The following is a 14050-nucleotide window of genomic DNA, read 5'->3' on the forward strand; positions in this document are numbered from 1 at the left end:
CCTTGCATTACAGCTTCTCTAAGTACATATTGGTGGAGGGATTATGTTGTGTGTGTACTGCGTAACTAACACTTACCTATTCCAACATGTACCACACCATGCTCATGTGGACAGGGGCCCATGGCTGTTAGCATGTGCAAACAGTGACTGCAGCCAGTTAACCTTTTGGCCAACAATTTTTGGCCCCATACTTCTTTAATAAAAGTTAATTGAAAAATCAACTTTTGCTGAACAGAGTGGTGCCCACAATGCCACATAGAGCTAAAATTTTGAGCAGTGTATGGCCAGTTTAAGGATGAGATGTACTGGTTTAGTAAATGCAAAGAGTGAGATAAGTAGTAAAAAGCAACTCAAAAGGAGTTACACAGTTCTTGCACCACACCAGACTCTAAAACTCTGCATGCAATTATTTTTAAATTAATGATCTAAATCTTAAAAATGTTGTTACAATACAAAAAACAATTGTTCGCCTAAGGCTAACATTTTACATTTTTGTACAGTCTTGACATTTTACATTATTTTACACTTTAATGGTTAAACAATTTAAAAACAATGTTAGTTTAAACAATCCCACCTACCAACACAAAATCAGGTTTCATCTTTTACATTTAGCAACAACTGTTAAAAATTGTCTATAGTTTATATCCTTCCAGAGCGTTTGTTTTACTATAACATAAGGAACCATATATCTTCTATATATAAGCATGATTACACAGAGTTCTGTGATCTCAACCCATTTAAGCATTATTATATAACAGCTGTATTTTTCTGTGCATCATAATATAGTTGTAATTGTCCAGCAGGGGGGTACAATAACACATATATCACTTCCTATACTTTTTATAACGATAATATTACTATCCTCATAATAGATTTATTTATATCCATGAGATAAAAATAATTAGGGGGTAAGTGTATTACTACACAGTCATCTGGTCATGGAATATGTTTTACAGCATATTTAAATTAAAAACAAAAATGCATTTTATGGACTTTTATTTGTCCTACAACACAATCTGCACCACTGAATTCCCAATTGTACTTTCAGTTTAAAAAAAGCTAAATACATTCCAGGGGCATCATGACAAAAGTGTTTCAAAGTTTTGCAGTTCAAAAAAAGGCAGCCGCATTCTGAATAGAAAAGCTTGTTCCCTACTAGAATGCTGTAGAGAAGGGCCCTTGCAGAAGCAGTGGTCCCTGTGCAGAGATCCAACACCCCCCCTGCTGAGCCAGATCTAGTATAAAGTAGGCTATACATGCAACGAATTTCAGCCGGTTCTTGATGCTCGGCATCTCTTGATCATCTGATGGAAGGTGCAGGTTGGAGAATTTTCGTACAAATGGAGCTAGCAGTCAACCAGCTGCACACTCTGTGTGGGTATGCTGACAGTGGCTGGCGGCTGCTAACAGAATACAAAAGAAAAAGAGATTCTTGACCATTGTTCCCAAGCATTGATGGAGGAATCTGTTCTATTTTTTGGCCGACAGGATGAACAAAGACAATATAACCTTGTGTACTAGGGATGTTCAGAAACCAGTTCAGATACCAGTGACAATATTTGGCATTTTCACAAGAACTACCAGGGTTGCAGCGATTGCAGCAGTGACAGGGCTATGGCGCTCCACCACTGTCCTGAAATCATTAGTCTGTATTATTTTAGAAAAACTGTCACATGACAATAAGAAAAAAATGTATCAGTACTTGTCTTTGTGAGTACTTGGACAAATATCAGTACTTGTACTTTAAAAAATGGTATTGGTGCATCCCTTATATATATTTATATAAAATAAATCATACATTAAAACAGGGATGCACAAATACCAGGAGCTTTGTATTGCTCCTTAAAAATGACAGGTGCCTCATAACTTTTGAATTTTTCTCTAGTCTAGTCTGGTAGCTGGAAAAGTATCTGTACTTGTACTTGTACCAAGTACGATACTTGGTAACTGAACATCCCTATTGTATACCCAGCTTAACTTTACAATCAGCAAGCCTTATGCACACTACTGACTGGGGAGCTCTGGCTCTGACCACAGGGGACTAGCTTTTATTACCATTGAAGTTTTCTAAAGAAAATAATGTTAATCTTTTGTTTTAAATGCACCTGGAATGTATTTAGCCGTTTTAAGCTGAGTTGTTACCACTTAAATGTTGTAATTTTACTATAGGTAATACAATGCTATTTTAACAGTAATTAATTAAAGACCTTTTACGTGCTTTGTTAAAACATTGTACAGGATAAACAAAAACCTAACACAAGACAATCTCTACTACTGAAAACAAACACTGCGGTGGTGCATAGCAATGTTCATCAAAAAGACATTGAACACGAGTACAGTCACAGATTGCATGTTAGAAACTGAGGCACATTTGGCTTGGCTTAGTGCATAGGAAGCTATACCATATTACCTATTATCTAACTAATTCTCTTTGCAAGGTATATAAAAACTGTTTAAAGGTATTGTTCAGTGGGTGAAAATTATGTGTAGCCCTAAACAAGCTTGAAAAGCATTATCATTTCACAAATTAATTAGTCTTCTTATCAGTTATACATTTCATGAAAATATTACAAAGTAGGCACTTGGGTAATACATTACTTCTGTGTTATTTATTTGTCCTATATAATAACCAGAGTGATTTCAAATCCAGTTTGAAATCTAATAAAATATTTTAATAATCATGTGTTGCTGACTAGTCATTTAGTATATTATTTAAAAAATTAGCAGAAAAGCACACTTTGTTACGAGGCTTATGGTTTACAATTATATTGGGATGCTGTTATCCTTAAATAGACAAATAATACATGTTTATGCCAGCTAGAAGAATCAGTTATTCTATATCTTTTTATAACACTGTAAGGCTAACTTGGTCTAAAAGTAAACTGAATAATGTTACCATACAGTGCACCTTTATCTTGCACTTACAAACATAGAGCATACTTGTTTTTTTTAATAATCAATAACTAATGAAAAATTATATAATGCCACATTTGTTCAGGGTGAATTGATGACTGTAAAACACCTAAACACAAAGTCTGTGTTTATATGGTTAAAATACCACTTTACCTTTGAGTGCAAAAAAAAGAGTTTCACAAAGCATTTCTCTGCTACTAGAAATTCACAACTTAAGTTTATGTATACATTTTTGTGATTCTCGGGTTGTGTTCTGAAGTCACTTCCAATGTGTGTATGAGCTAGTGCATGGCTGATTTGGTTTTTGATGGGAAACAAAAGAAGGAAGAAGAAATGCTTCTCTGGCTTACCCAAAGGTCATCTTTTGTGGCAAATAGATTCCTAGCCATGATTAGGGATGCGGATTTAGAGCAACCATGCATTTGCTATAAATCCGCAGGATTCACCAAGTTCCCCCATGGCAGTGGCAGGATTTCATGCCATTTGTTGGATAAAACCTTGCTTACTAGCCCTACAAATGTCCAGAATTAAATAAGAAGTTTTGCTCTCTATAGACTTCAATGGGGTTTGATGCCAAACCCGTGAACTTTGAGCAAGATTCACTAACCTGTTTGTGAACGGAACCTAGGGAAATTTGCTCAATCCTAGCCACTTACTCAGTAGGAAGGCAGGCTAAGCTCATATGGGCACTTCTAACCTACCTTGCTTGTGAATGATTAGTAGCACTTTACAAGCAATGGTTTCCAGGGCATACGTAGTAGAATGACCTTCTCAGAGCCAAACTGAAGACAAACTGGACCCGTAGCATACATACATTGTTTTAGTACAACACAGCACTAATGCATATAAATAGCACCATTGAGATCAGCGGGCAGCAAAGTGTATGGAGGGATATGTCTGTGTTAACCATAGCAACCAGACTACACAGGAACTGCACAAAAATGTTAAGGGTCTGAACAATATGTAAATTTTTAACATCTTTTCCGATTTAACTAGTGCATACAGGTATGAATTCAGGAAAAGACAACAAGATAAGACAACAAATGCAGACTGTGCTTAAGAATAAGCCCAGTGAGTGCTTGTTCAAAAGTAGACTCTTCTATATTGGATGATTACTTATAACATAAGCGTGATTGCAATATGTAACTCTGAAGCGCACAGTGGTCTGCCACTGGTTAACAATGAAGACTTTTTAAAAAACAGTCAAGGTTTAACTCACAAGTAAGCGCGCACAGCAAGCTTAGGTCATTCTTGCAAGTTATACAATTACAGAAAGTTTGTACTCTGATTGGAGGGGGATTCACTCTAAGTGGGTTGTACTCAGGCCACTCCATGAATCATAAAAGCAGGGATCCATTTGTGCTTCTCAGACGATTTGGAAGCAGCACCACATTTCAGTTTCAAACAGTGTTTCAAGCTTTTTGATGCTTGAAGATCTGTCAAGATATTCTGTTCTGTTCTTTTCTTTCAACACAGTTCTTTAAAACATTATTGTATATTACATCCATTAAACAGCTCCAACTTCTTGGTAAAACCATTACCATTTTCCAGGTATGGGAACACCGCATTCATACCAACCAACATAATTATGAGGAGTTCCAAAACCTATCTGTCCAAACATTACAGGCTCCTGAGTGTGCTGGCGGAAATAACCTGCAAAATATAATTGTTTTATTGTTTGTATGTTAGATCGCAATTTTATATGCTATATATATGTTATATTATTACATGGTATTCCTATATTACAAAACATAGGGGTCTATTCACGAAGCTGCCGAAGGATATAGCCGTAGCTTCGGCCGATCCTTTGGCTAGCTTCGGTTACGGGAGTCCATCGGTTAATTCGAACCGAGAGCCTGCTGTACGGGCTATATTTCTGTCCTGGGCGGCCGGGAGCGGAGGCTCCCAGAGCGCCCGGGAGAGTTTTTTTTATTTTTATTTTGTTTTTTTTTTTCGACAGCAGCAGAGCCGCCGGACAATAGGAAACTATTGGGCGGAGCTAGCTGTCACTGCTAGCTCCGCACAATCGTTTGCTATTTACTTTTTAAACTTTTTTCACTGTTTTTCTGTTCTGCTCGGTACCTCTGAGGGACCGAGCAGAACAGCCGAGCCGAATGCCGCTCGGCGGCATTCGGCTATTCACTCACTGCTGTTCGGGATCTTTAAGAATAGCCGAACAGCAGTGAGAAGCCTGCCGGAGGTTCGGCTCAAACTTCTTCTGCACTTCGGGTCGGTCGAACATGCTGAGCATGTTCGGCCGACCCGAAGCCACTCGAAGCAAGCCGATGTACGGCTGATTTCAGCCGATGTACGGCTGAAATTAGCCATACCAGCCTGAAGTGAATAGCCGAACAGTGTTCGGCTCACTTCACTTCAGATCGGTCATTCACTCGGCTGCCCTCGGCAGCTTCGTGAATAGACCCCATAATAATGCAAAGAACACACATTGGAACTCATAAAGAGTGTCTGTGACAGTCATTAGAATTCTGTTGTGCATCCACATTGCAAATGTCGGTTCTTGTGGTGCGAAGGTGCAATGAGGCTGGAGTGTGCATATCGGACACTCCATCCTCAGTGCAGTTTATCAATCCTGACCCTGATAAAATCACAGGCTCAGCATTACTAACCTCCTTGTCCGCCCGCTGCACCTGTCACACAAACATGTGCAGCGACCGAGGACTTATACGGCAGAAGGCTCCAGACTGATGGGGAATTTAGAGAGCTGAGTTCCCCATCAGTTCAGCTCTGCTGCAGATTGACAGCAGGCAGTGGGCGGGTGCCATAGCCAGCCAGCTATTGGCTGTGGTGCCCGTCCATTGCCTGCTGTCAATCTGCAGCAGAGTAGATCTGATGGGGGGCCCAGTTTTCGGAATTTCCCATCAGGTTCCACCCACACAACTTCACTAAAACAAATAAATATAAACGAGGGATGCTGGATGACATCAAAGCCTTAGACAATCCTCCTACCGAATCTTGATCCTCATTAGCTCATGCGCTGCTACTCACTTTAAGAAAAAATTACCAACAGATTGGAAAATTGGTGGTAATTAAGACCAACTCTGATCTGGCATACAGAGAGAGGCCACTGCTCAGAGTAGGGCTTTTTCTGTACGCCAGATCAGAGTTGGTCTTATTTACCACCAGTTTCTCTATCTGTAAACTGTTGGTATTTTTTTTTTAATCTGTCACAGCCATAGCAACAGAGTCTTAAAGTGGCAGTAAGTGACAATAAGAACTACCTGAATTTGTAGCAAGTGTCAGTAAAGCTACCAAAACTGGTGACAAGGCTTTTTTTTTTATTTGGCGCAGGACCTTTCAAAGGTCCATACCACCAGAAAGTGTCCTTAAGGCTATATTTCCCCCCATAGTCTTTGAGTGTAACATGCTCAGTGGAGCAAGAACAGCAGTGATTAGGGAGGGTATCAAAGCCTACTAAGTGAAACTTAGAGTTATTGGAATTTAAACGTTGAAAGAGCAGTACATGTTCAATATGCTTAGTAATCCAGTTATGCAAGGTACTGTCTTTTTTTAAAATCGCCCTCTATTTTGGGGTTTCCATAGTGAAAACTGCTTAACTCCATTCCTTTGCTAAGTGACCATTCTCTACTGATTTAGTAAATAAAGTTCACTGTGTCAGATTGCTAGTATGTTGCATAGGTGAATGCACTGCAAATGTTATGCATATGTGCTAGTGAAATAGTCAGTCTAGAATATGTTGGAATGTACACCTGAATTCAGCAAACAATAACATTTGTAATAAGTGCTAAACATACAATACATTTCATAGATGATAAAGTGAGATTGTGGTGTCACTCACCTGTAACCTTCGGTAGCATTTGGAATTCAGAGAAAGGATCTGTTCTTCCTTCCATATAGGAGTCCACAAACTGACAGTGATCTTCTCCTCTTCCCCAGCTGTCGCCAATACTGTAAAATGTGTCTTAAAAAGAAAAGAAAAATCTAATTGACAGGATTGATGATAACTGGGAACTTTATGGGTCAACTGGTGATTATTATTATTATTATACAGGATTTATATAGCGCCAACAGTTTGTGCAGCGCTTTACAATGTAAGGAAGACATTACAATCACAATACAATTCAAGACAAGATGGTAAGGAGGGCCCTGCCCGTGAGGGATTACAATCTAAAAGTGATGAAAGAGACTAGATGTAGTGCTTATCAGCGGAGAGTGACCAGAGCTATCTATCTATCTATCTATCTATCTATCTATCTATCTATCTATCTATCTATCTATCTATTTATCTCTATAGAAAAAAAGGATCACTGTGCTTAGATGCAAATTAGACCCAAACACTCTTTTGTTTCCTTTTGTTTTACAATTTTATATAATACAAATATTAATCTGTTATCTGTAATGAAGGTAATAATAATAATCAAGAGATTTCTGTAAAATATCTTAAGATATTGTTATGATATCATGTATGTAAATAATATCTGCTTTCAGAAGATGATCATGCTATATCTCATCCCATTTACACAATCAAATAATACATTGCAGAAAATGCTGCTATACAAAGTGCCAAAGAAAAACAGAAGTATTATGTGTAGCATTTATTTTTAAGATGTGCCATCTTATTTTACATTGTACTAATCCTTTCCCCCTAACTATCTCCATTGAAGCTGAAAACTTGGCAAATATCTAAAAACACATAAGGGATCTGTTCCACCTGCCAAAGTATATCCATTTCCAATCAATCCTGGGATTTTGTTCCCCATGGTCCCTGTGTGTGTTGTAAAGTTACCACCATTCCAAGCTCGCTCCCATGAATGACTACAATCTCACGTTTAGTTTACTAATTTGTATTATGATTGTATTCCATCACAGGAGTGAGCTTGGAGCGGTGGCTACTTTACAACACACGCAGGGACAATGGGGAACAAAAGTAGCCACCCCCCAGAAGGAAGGACAGTGTCAGCACAAATTCATAGATGATTTGAGGATCTACAGCCGAGTGATACACAAATAAGCTACATTTTTGTTAATAGTTAGGGTACTTGAATGCATTTTTAAGATTTAACTCCTGAGTTTGGTGTCACTTTAAGAAATACAGTGGTGATACCTCCCTGACACCAGTCATTGACTGGAAAGTGAATGCATTCATTTACATCTGCCTAAAGTTCATCTTTTTGAACAATACTCAGAAAAATTGCAACAAAGGGTTATCTTTATTTCCAGTAATAATGGAAAAAACTTTTTTTTGCCAGTAAAGAATCTTACCTCTTAAATTTTCACTGAGATAAATCTTATATCGTAGAGAATTGCAAAGTATGACTCCAACAAACTTTCGGTACCGTGTGCGTTTGACATATTGCTTTCCATGACAGCTGCTATAACTGGAGTCATGTTTAAATGCATATGGAATCCAAATGGGCTCACCACCTTTAAGATACATGAAAAGTAAAATGACAAGATATTCTGGTTGCCACAACTATTTATGCATTCTGCTTAAATAAAACGTTTTTTGCTGACCTCTCCTTCTGAAAATACTATTTCCCTGGCTCAAGTGACTAACCCAGGACCAGGATTCAAAGAAGGAGGTCTGACAATTATTTGACTTGATACGTGTTCTTTGTCAGTGACTATGAAACTATTGATGCTTAGACAGTCAACATACAAGCCAGGCAAAAAATATTATGGTATGTTCCTACTACTACAAGCCTTTTTAGAAAGAATTCAGCACTGGCTGTCTGCATATTTTTGTTATGATAGATTTCCTGTAATACTTAAATACCAAAATATTATAGGGGTCTATTCACAAAGCTGCCGAAGGATCTGGCCGTAGCTTCGGCCGATCCTTTGGCTAGCTTCGGCACCAGGACCCCTTCGGTTCAGGAGAACCAAGGGGGTGCTGTACGGGCTATTCACAATAGCCCGTACAGCTCCCGATCACGGCCGAGCGGCTCAGTCGAGCGCTGAGCTGTGCTGAAAGACGAAGCTGGCCGAGCGGCCAGCCATTGGCCGGCCGACAGCCTGCTTCTGACAGCTGGGCGGAGCCAGCCGTGATCTTACGGCTGGCTCCGGCCACTTTCAGAGAGATCAGCGTCCCTGGTTGCTAACCAGGGACACTGATCTCCAAGCATCTGACTCTCCCTGGCGCCCGGGGAGTCTCCTGCTCCCGGCCGCCAAGGAGAAAAACCCCGCTGTGTCTTTTTTCTTTATTCTGACACGGAGCGATGTCAGAATAGAGAAAAAAAAAAAAAGTCCCATTCAAAAGCATTGGGACATTACTATTGGCTATTTCTATTGCAATAGCCAATAGTAAACTAGCATTGTACCCGCCCTCTTTTGCAGTTCCCCACCAGGTCCACCAGCAGAGGGCGGGAACAATGCTAGTTTACTATTGGCTATTGCAAATTGAAATAGCCAATAGTAAACTCTCAATGCTTTTGAATGGGAATTTTTTTTTCTCTATTCTGACATCGCTCGTGCCAGAATGAAGAAAAAAAGACACAGCTGTGTTTCTCTCCTTGGCGGCCGGGAGCGGGGGGCTCCCGGGGCGCCAGGGAGAGTTTTTAAATTTTTTTAACTTTTTTTTTTTTTACAGCAGCAGAACCGCCGGACAATAGGAAACTATTGGGCGGAGCTAGCTGTCACTGCTAGCTCTGCACAATCGTTTTCTATTTACTTTTTTCTACTTTTTTCACTCTTTTTCTGTTCTGCTCGGTGCCTCTGAGGGACCGAGCAGAACAGCCGAGCCAAATGCCGCTCGGCGGCATTCGGCTATTCTCTCACTGCTGTTCGGGATCTTTCAGAATAGCCCGAACAGCAGTGTGAAGCCTGCCGGAGGTTCGGCTCAGCCGATCCAGATGTTGGATCGGCTGAGTCGAACTCCTTCTGCACTTCGGGTCAGCCGAACATGCTGAGCATGTTCGGCTGATCCGAAGCCACACGAAGCAAGCCGATGTACGGCTGATTTCAGCCGATATACGGCTGAAATCAGCCGTACCAGCCTGAAGTGAATAGCCGAATGGTGTTCGGCTCACTTCACTTCTGATCGGTCATTCACTCGGCTGCCCTCGGCAGCTTTGTGAATAGACCCCATAGTCTAACTAGGCATCATCTCTGTTAATACATGCATGCAACTTACCTGGGGGTCTTACAATGAGCAAGGGATTATCTGTAGTGGAGAAAGTAGAGAATATAAAAATATTAGTAACACTAATAGAAGAATATAGTTACATGGCTGTTAAGAGAATTGCATCTCCATTTTCCATTGCAAGTACTTGAAACAATGAACTGGAAGTTGTGTGTCCCGCAAGACAGCAACATCATCTTCTCAGCTAGGAACATGCTCAATATGTGTACAGATTTGCCATTAGCTCTTCTATATTGTATACTGAAATTGAGATATGCGGCAAGCATGCATCTGATCTCAGTGGTAAGAATAAGGCCTCATTCACACTGCTAAGAGCCGGCCGTACAGATCCGTGTGGGTGCCGGTGTCCGTGCTCGTGTGCAGACAGGATCCATCCTGTCTGTGTATGAGTACAGACACCCACACGGATGTGTAGCCCGGGTGTGCGTACGGCCGCGAACTCCCATAGAGAAGAACAGGCTGCTGTGTACAATCACACACAGCCCCTGTCCTTCCCGGGAGCGGCCCAATACGGCCATGCATGCCGCGCGGGTCTGTACAGGCCGGCTCTTAGCAGTGTGAATGAGGCCCTGGAGAGATTTAAAGTTGTAGTTTCCCTAAATGTTTTGTGAAAATTGTGAGAATTTACTAACTTGGCAAATGCTCTAGAGTAAATAGGGAAAGTACAATTAAGGGAGTATTTGGAAGCGTAAAAAATACTCTTCCCAATACTTAGAGCCAGCGTGGGACACTGCAGTTGTCACACACCAGCTCTATACTGAGAGCTGAGCAATCATGTAACTGCGGATCACTCAGCTCATGGCTTTTCCCTTCAGAGAGTTGTGACTATCAGTCACCGCTCCCAGCAGGGATTCCCCCCTCTGCTCTCCTTTCCTCCAATGCTCATTGGAGGGACACACAGGGAAGGGGGCAGGCACAGCTGGCTGGACAATGTGTCAGGATCCTTTCTGGACCTGTGCTTGTGCCAAAAAGTGGACCCTCGGTAGCCTTAACAATTTATGCATTTACACAGAGGGGGAAAAAACAGGCTGTAGAAAACAAAAAAACAGCAACTACACCAATAACAAACAAATGCATACACAAAAAAGGGAAAAAAGCAGAATTAATAATAACTAACACAAATAAATGGAATAATGTAAACTACCATAAATACATCCCCCTTCCCCCTCAAAAACATATGCCCTCTAAACAAGTAAAAAGATTTTTAAAACATTTGCATAAGCCACCTATTCAGTAAAATTGGGAGTTTCCACTTTGGAGAAACGTTGCTGACAGCAAAATCAGTAAATCTGCCACTACTACTTGAATACAATATACAATCAAAGGTATGGATAATTATAATGTTCTACTTCAAATCACAATATCCGTGTTAGATTGATAATATATTTCACTTCAGAAGCCTAGCACTATATATGTGGCCACTTCAGTGCTTAAAAAAGGATGAATTTCACTTTAAGAACCTATGCTCCCCAAATATCACCCATCCCTAAAATCTAAACTACTCCATTAAATGATCAAATAACACCAAACCTAACACTTTACCTTAACCTCAAAACTAAACCTAGAAATTAATCCGTAACCCTTTCAGAGTGGATACCCCCGCACTGCAAGGGATAAGTGTTCTTTTTGTCTATGGAGCTAAAATAACAAAGATTTACTCGGATCTTGGATCTGACTGGCTGCCAGACTGATCCCTTCAGGTTTGCTCCCCCTCTGCTCAGGAGGTCTATTGTCCCCCAGCATCCAGGGACAGTGTATTGGACATTAGACTGCCCGAGTGGAGGGCAACCTAAGGTCCTGTGAGTCATCACATCCAATACAGGGTATTGGACAAAAGAATGCAGAAGGACATTACACTGCCAGAGCGGAGGGTGAGCAAGGCTGAAGGGACCAGTATAACAGCCAGCTAGGTCTGAGATTCTGGTGCGTATACAGTGCATTCAGAAAGTATTCAGACCCCCTTCACTTTTAAAAATGTTGTTATGTTGCAGCCTGATACTACAGTTGTTTAAATTCTTTTTTAATCATTATTCTACACTCAGTACTGCATAATGACAAAGTGAAAACAGAATTTTAGAAATATTTGAAAATGTATAAAAAAGGATAAACTGAAATATTACATTGGTATAAGTATTCAGACCCTTTGCAACAACACTTGAAATTTAGCTCAGGTGCCTCCAATTTCTCTTGATCGTTGCTGAGATGGTTCTACACCTTGATTGGAGTCCACATGTGGTAAATTAAATTGTTTGAATATGATTTGGAAAGGCACACACCTCTCTATAGAAGGCCTCACAGCTGACAATGCATACTATATCAAAGCAAAAGCCATGGGTCAAAGGAACTGCCTGCAGAGCTTGGAGACAGGATTATTGCAAGGCACAGATCTGGGGAAGGTTACAAAAAATTTCTGCTGCACTGAAGGTTCCCAAGAGCACAGTGGACTCCATAATTCTCAAATGGAAGAAGTTTGGCACAACCAGGACTCTTCCAAGAGCTGGTCGCCTGGCCAAACTGAGCAATCAGAGGAGAAGGGCCTTAGTAAGAGGTGACCAAGAACCCGATGGTCACTCTGATTGAGCTCCAGAGATCCTGTGTGGAGATGGGACAAAGTTCCAGAAGGACAACCATCACTGCAGCCATCCACCGATCTGGCCTTTATGGCAGAGTGACTAGATGGAAGCCTCTCCTCTCCGCTTGGAATTTGCAAAAAAGCACCTAAAGGACTCTCGGGCTGTGAGGAAAAAGATTCTCTGATCTGATGAAACAAATATTGAACTGTTTGGCCTCAATTCTAAACGTTATGTCTGGAGGAAACCAGGCACAGCTCATCACCTGCCCAATACCATCCTAACCGTAAAGCACGATGGTAGCAGCATCACGCTGTGGGGGTGTTTTTCAGCAACAGGGACTGAGAGACTGGTCGAAGTTGAGGGAAAGCTGAATGAAGCAAAGTACAGAGGTATCCTCAATGAAAACCTGTTCTACAACGTATAGGACCTGACTGGGCCAAAGGTTCACCTACCAGCAAGACAACGATCCTAAGCATACAGCCAAGACAACACAGGAGTGACTTAGGGACAACTCTGTGAATGTCTTAGAGTGGCCCAGCCAGAGCCCTGACTTGAACCCTATTGAACATCTCTATAGAGACCTGAAAATGGCTGTCCACCGACGGTCCCTATTCAACCTGACTAGACTTGAGAGGGTGTGCAAAGCTCGCGTCGTACCCAATAGACTTGAGGCTGTAATTGCTGCCAAAGGTGCTTCAACAAAGTACTGAGTATAGGGTCTGAATACTTAAAGGAGAACTATGGGGTAACCTTTTTATCCCATAGTTCTCTTTAGGGTCACGGGATGACATATACTAACCTCCTCCCATGACTCCAAGCTCAGTATATAGTAGGCTACTGCCTGCTATATATTGAGAGCGCTGCAGCCGGGACAGATCCCGACAATGCTGTCGAGATCCTCTCAGCTGGCTGATTGACAGCGGGCTCTGCCTACCTAGAGGCAGAGCCAGCAGTGCCTGCCCCCTCCCTCGTCCATTCTTCCAGTCAGCACTGGAGGATTGGAGAGGGGAGGGGGGAATCCATGCAGGGAGCGGTGACCGACAGTCACCGCTCTCTGTAGGTAGATAATCGGCAAGTGAGAGTGCGACGGTATGTGTACGCTTACTTCTTGATCTATAGAGTCGACGTTTGACAGTTTAATTGTCACACTTCGGCTCTAACTATGAGGATGAGTGTAAGTCACTCACCTCATAGTTCTCCTTTAACTACATGTGATATTTCATTTTTTCTTTTTCATAAATTCACAGACATTTCTAAACTTCTGTTTTCACATTGCCATTATAGGGTACTGAGTGAAGATTCAGGAGAAAATAATAATAATTTAACTGTAGTATCAGGCTGCAACAAATCAGGCAGAACAAATTTGAAAAAGTGAAGGGGGTCTGAATCTGAATACACTAGACAAAAAGAGCACTTAACCCTTTTCATTGTTTGTAAACAAATT

The 14050-nt window shown here is 41.1% G+C and overlaps 1 protein-coding gene across 1 annotated transcript in view; it reads right to left on the reverse strand.

Moving 5' to 3' along the window:
- Nucleotides 1–3891: 3891 nt before the first annotated feature.
- FNDC1 (fibronectin type III domain containing 1) overlaps nucleotides 3892–14050 on the reverse strand; it is a 138179-nt gene continuing 128020 nt past the window's right edge. The window contains 4 exon segments of the mRNA XM_018565606.1: nucleotides 3892–4566; nucleotides 6731–6853; nucleotides 8155–8316; nucleotides 10025–10059. Of these exon segments, the coding sequence (XP_018421108.1) occupies nucleotides 4451–4566; nucleotides 6731–6853; nucleotides 8155–8316; nucleotides 10025–10059 (436 nt within the window). The 3' untranslated portion in view covers nucleotides 3892–4450.

Source organism: Nanorana parkeri, unplaced genomic scaffold, assembly GCF_000935625.1.
Source record: "Nanorana parkeri isolate BGI_ZX_2015 unplaced genomic scaffold, ASM93562v1 scaffold866, whole genome shotgun sequence".
Classification (NCBI taxonomy): domain Eukaryota; kingdom Metazoa; phylum Chordata; class Amphibia; order Anura; family Dicroglossidae; genus Nanorana; species Nanorana parkeri.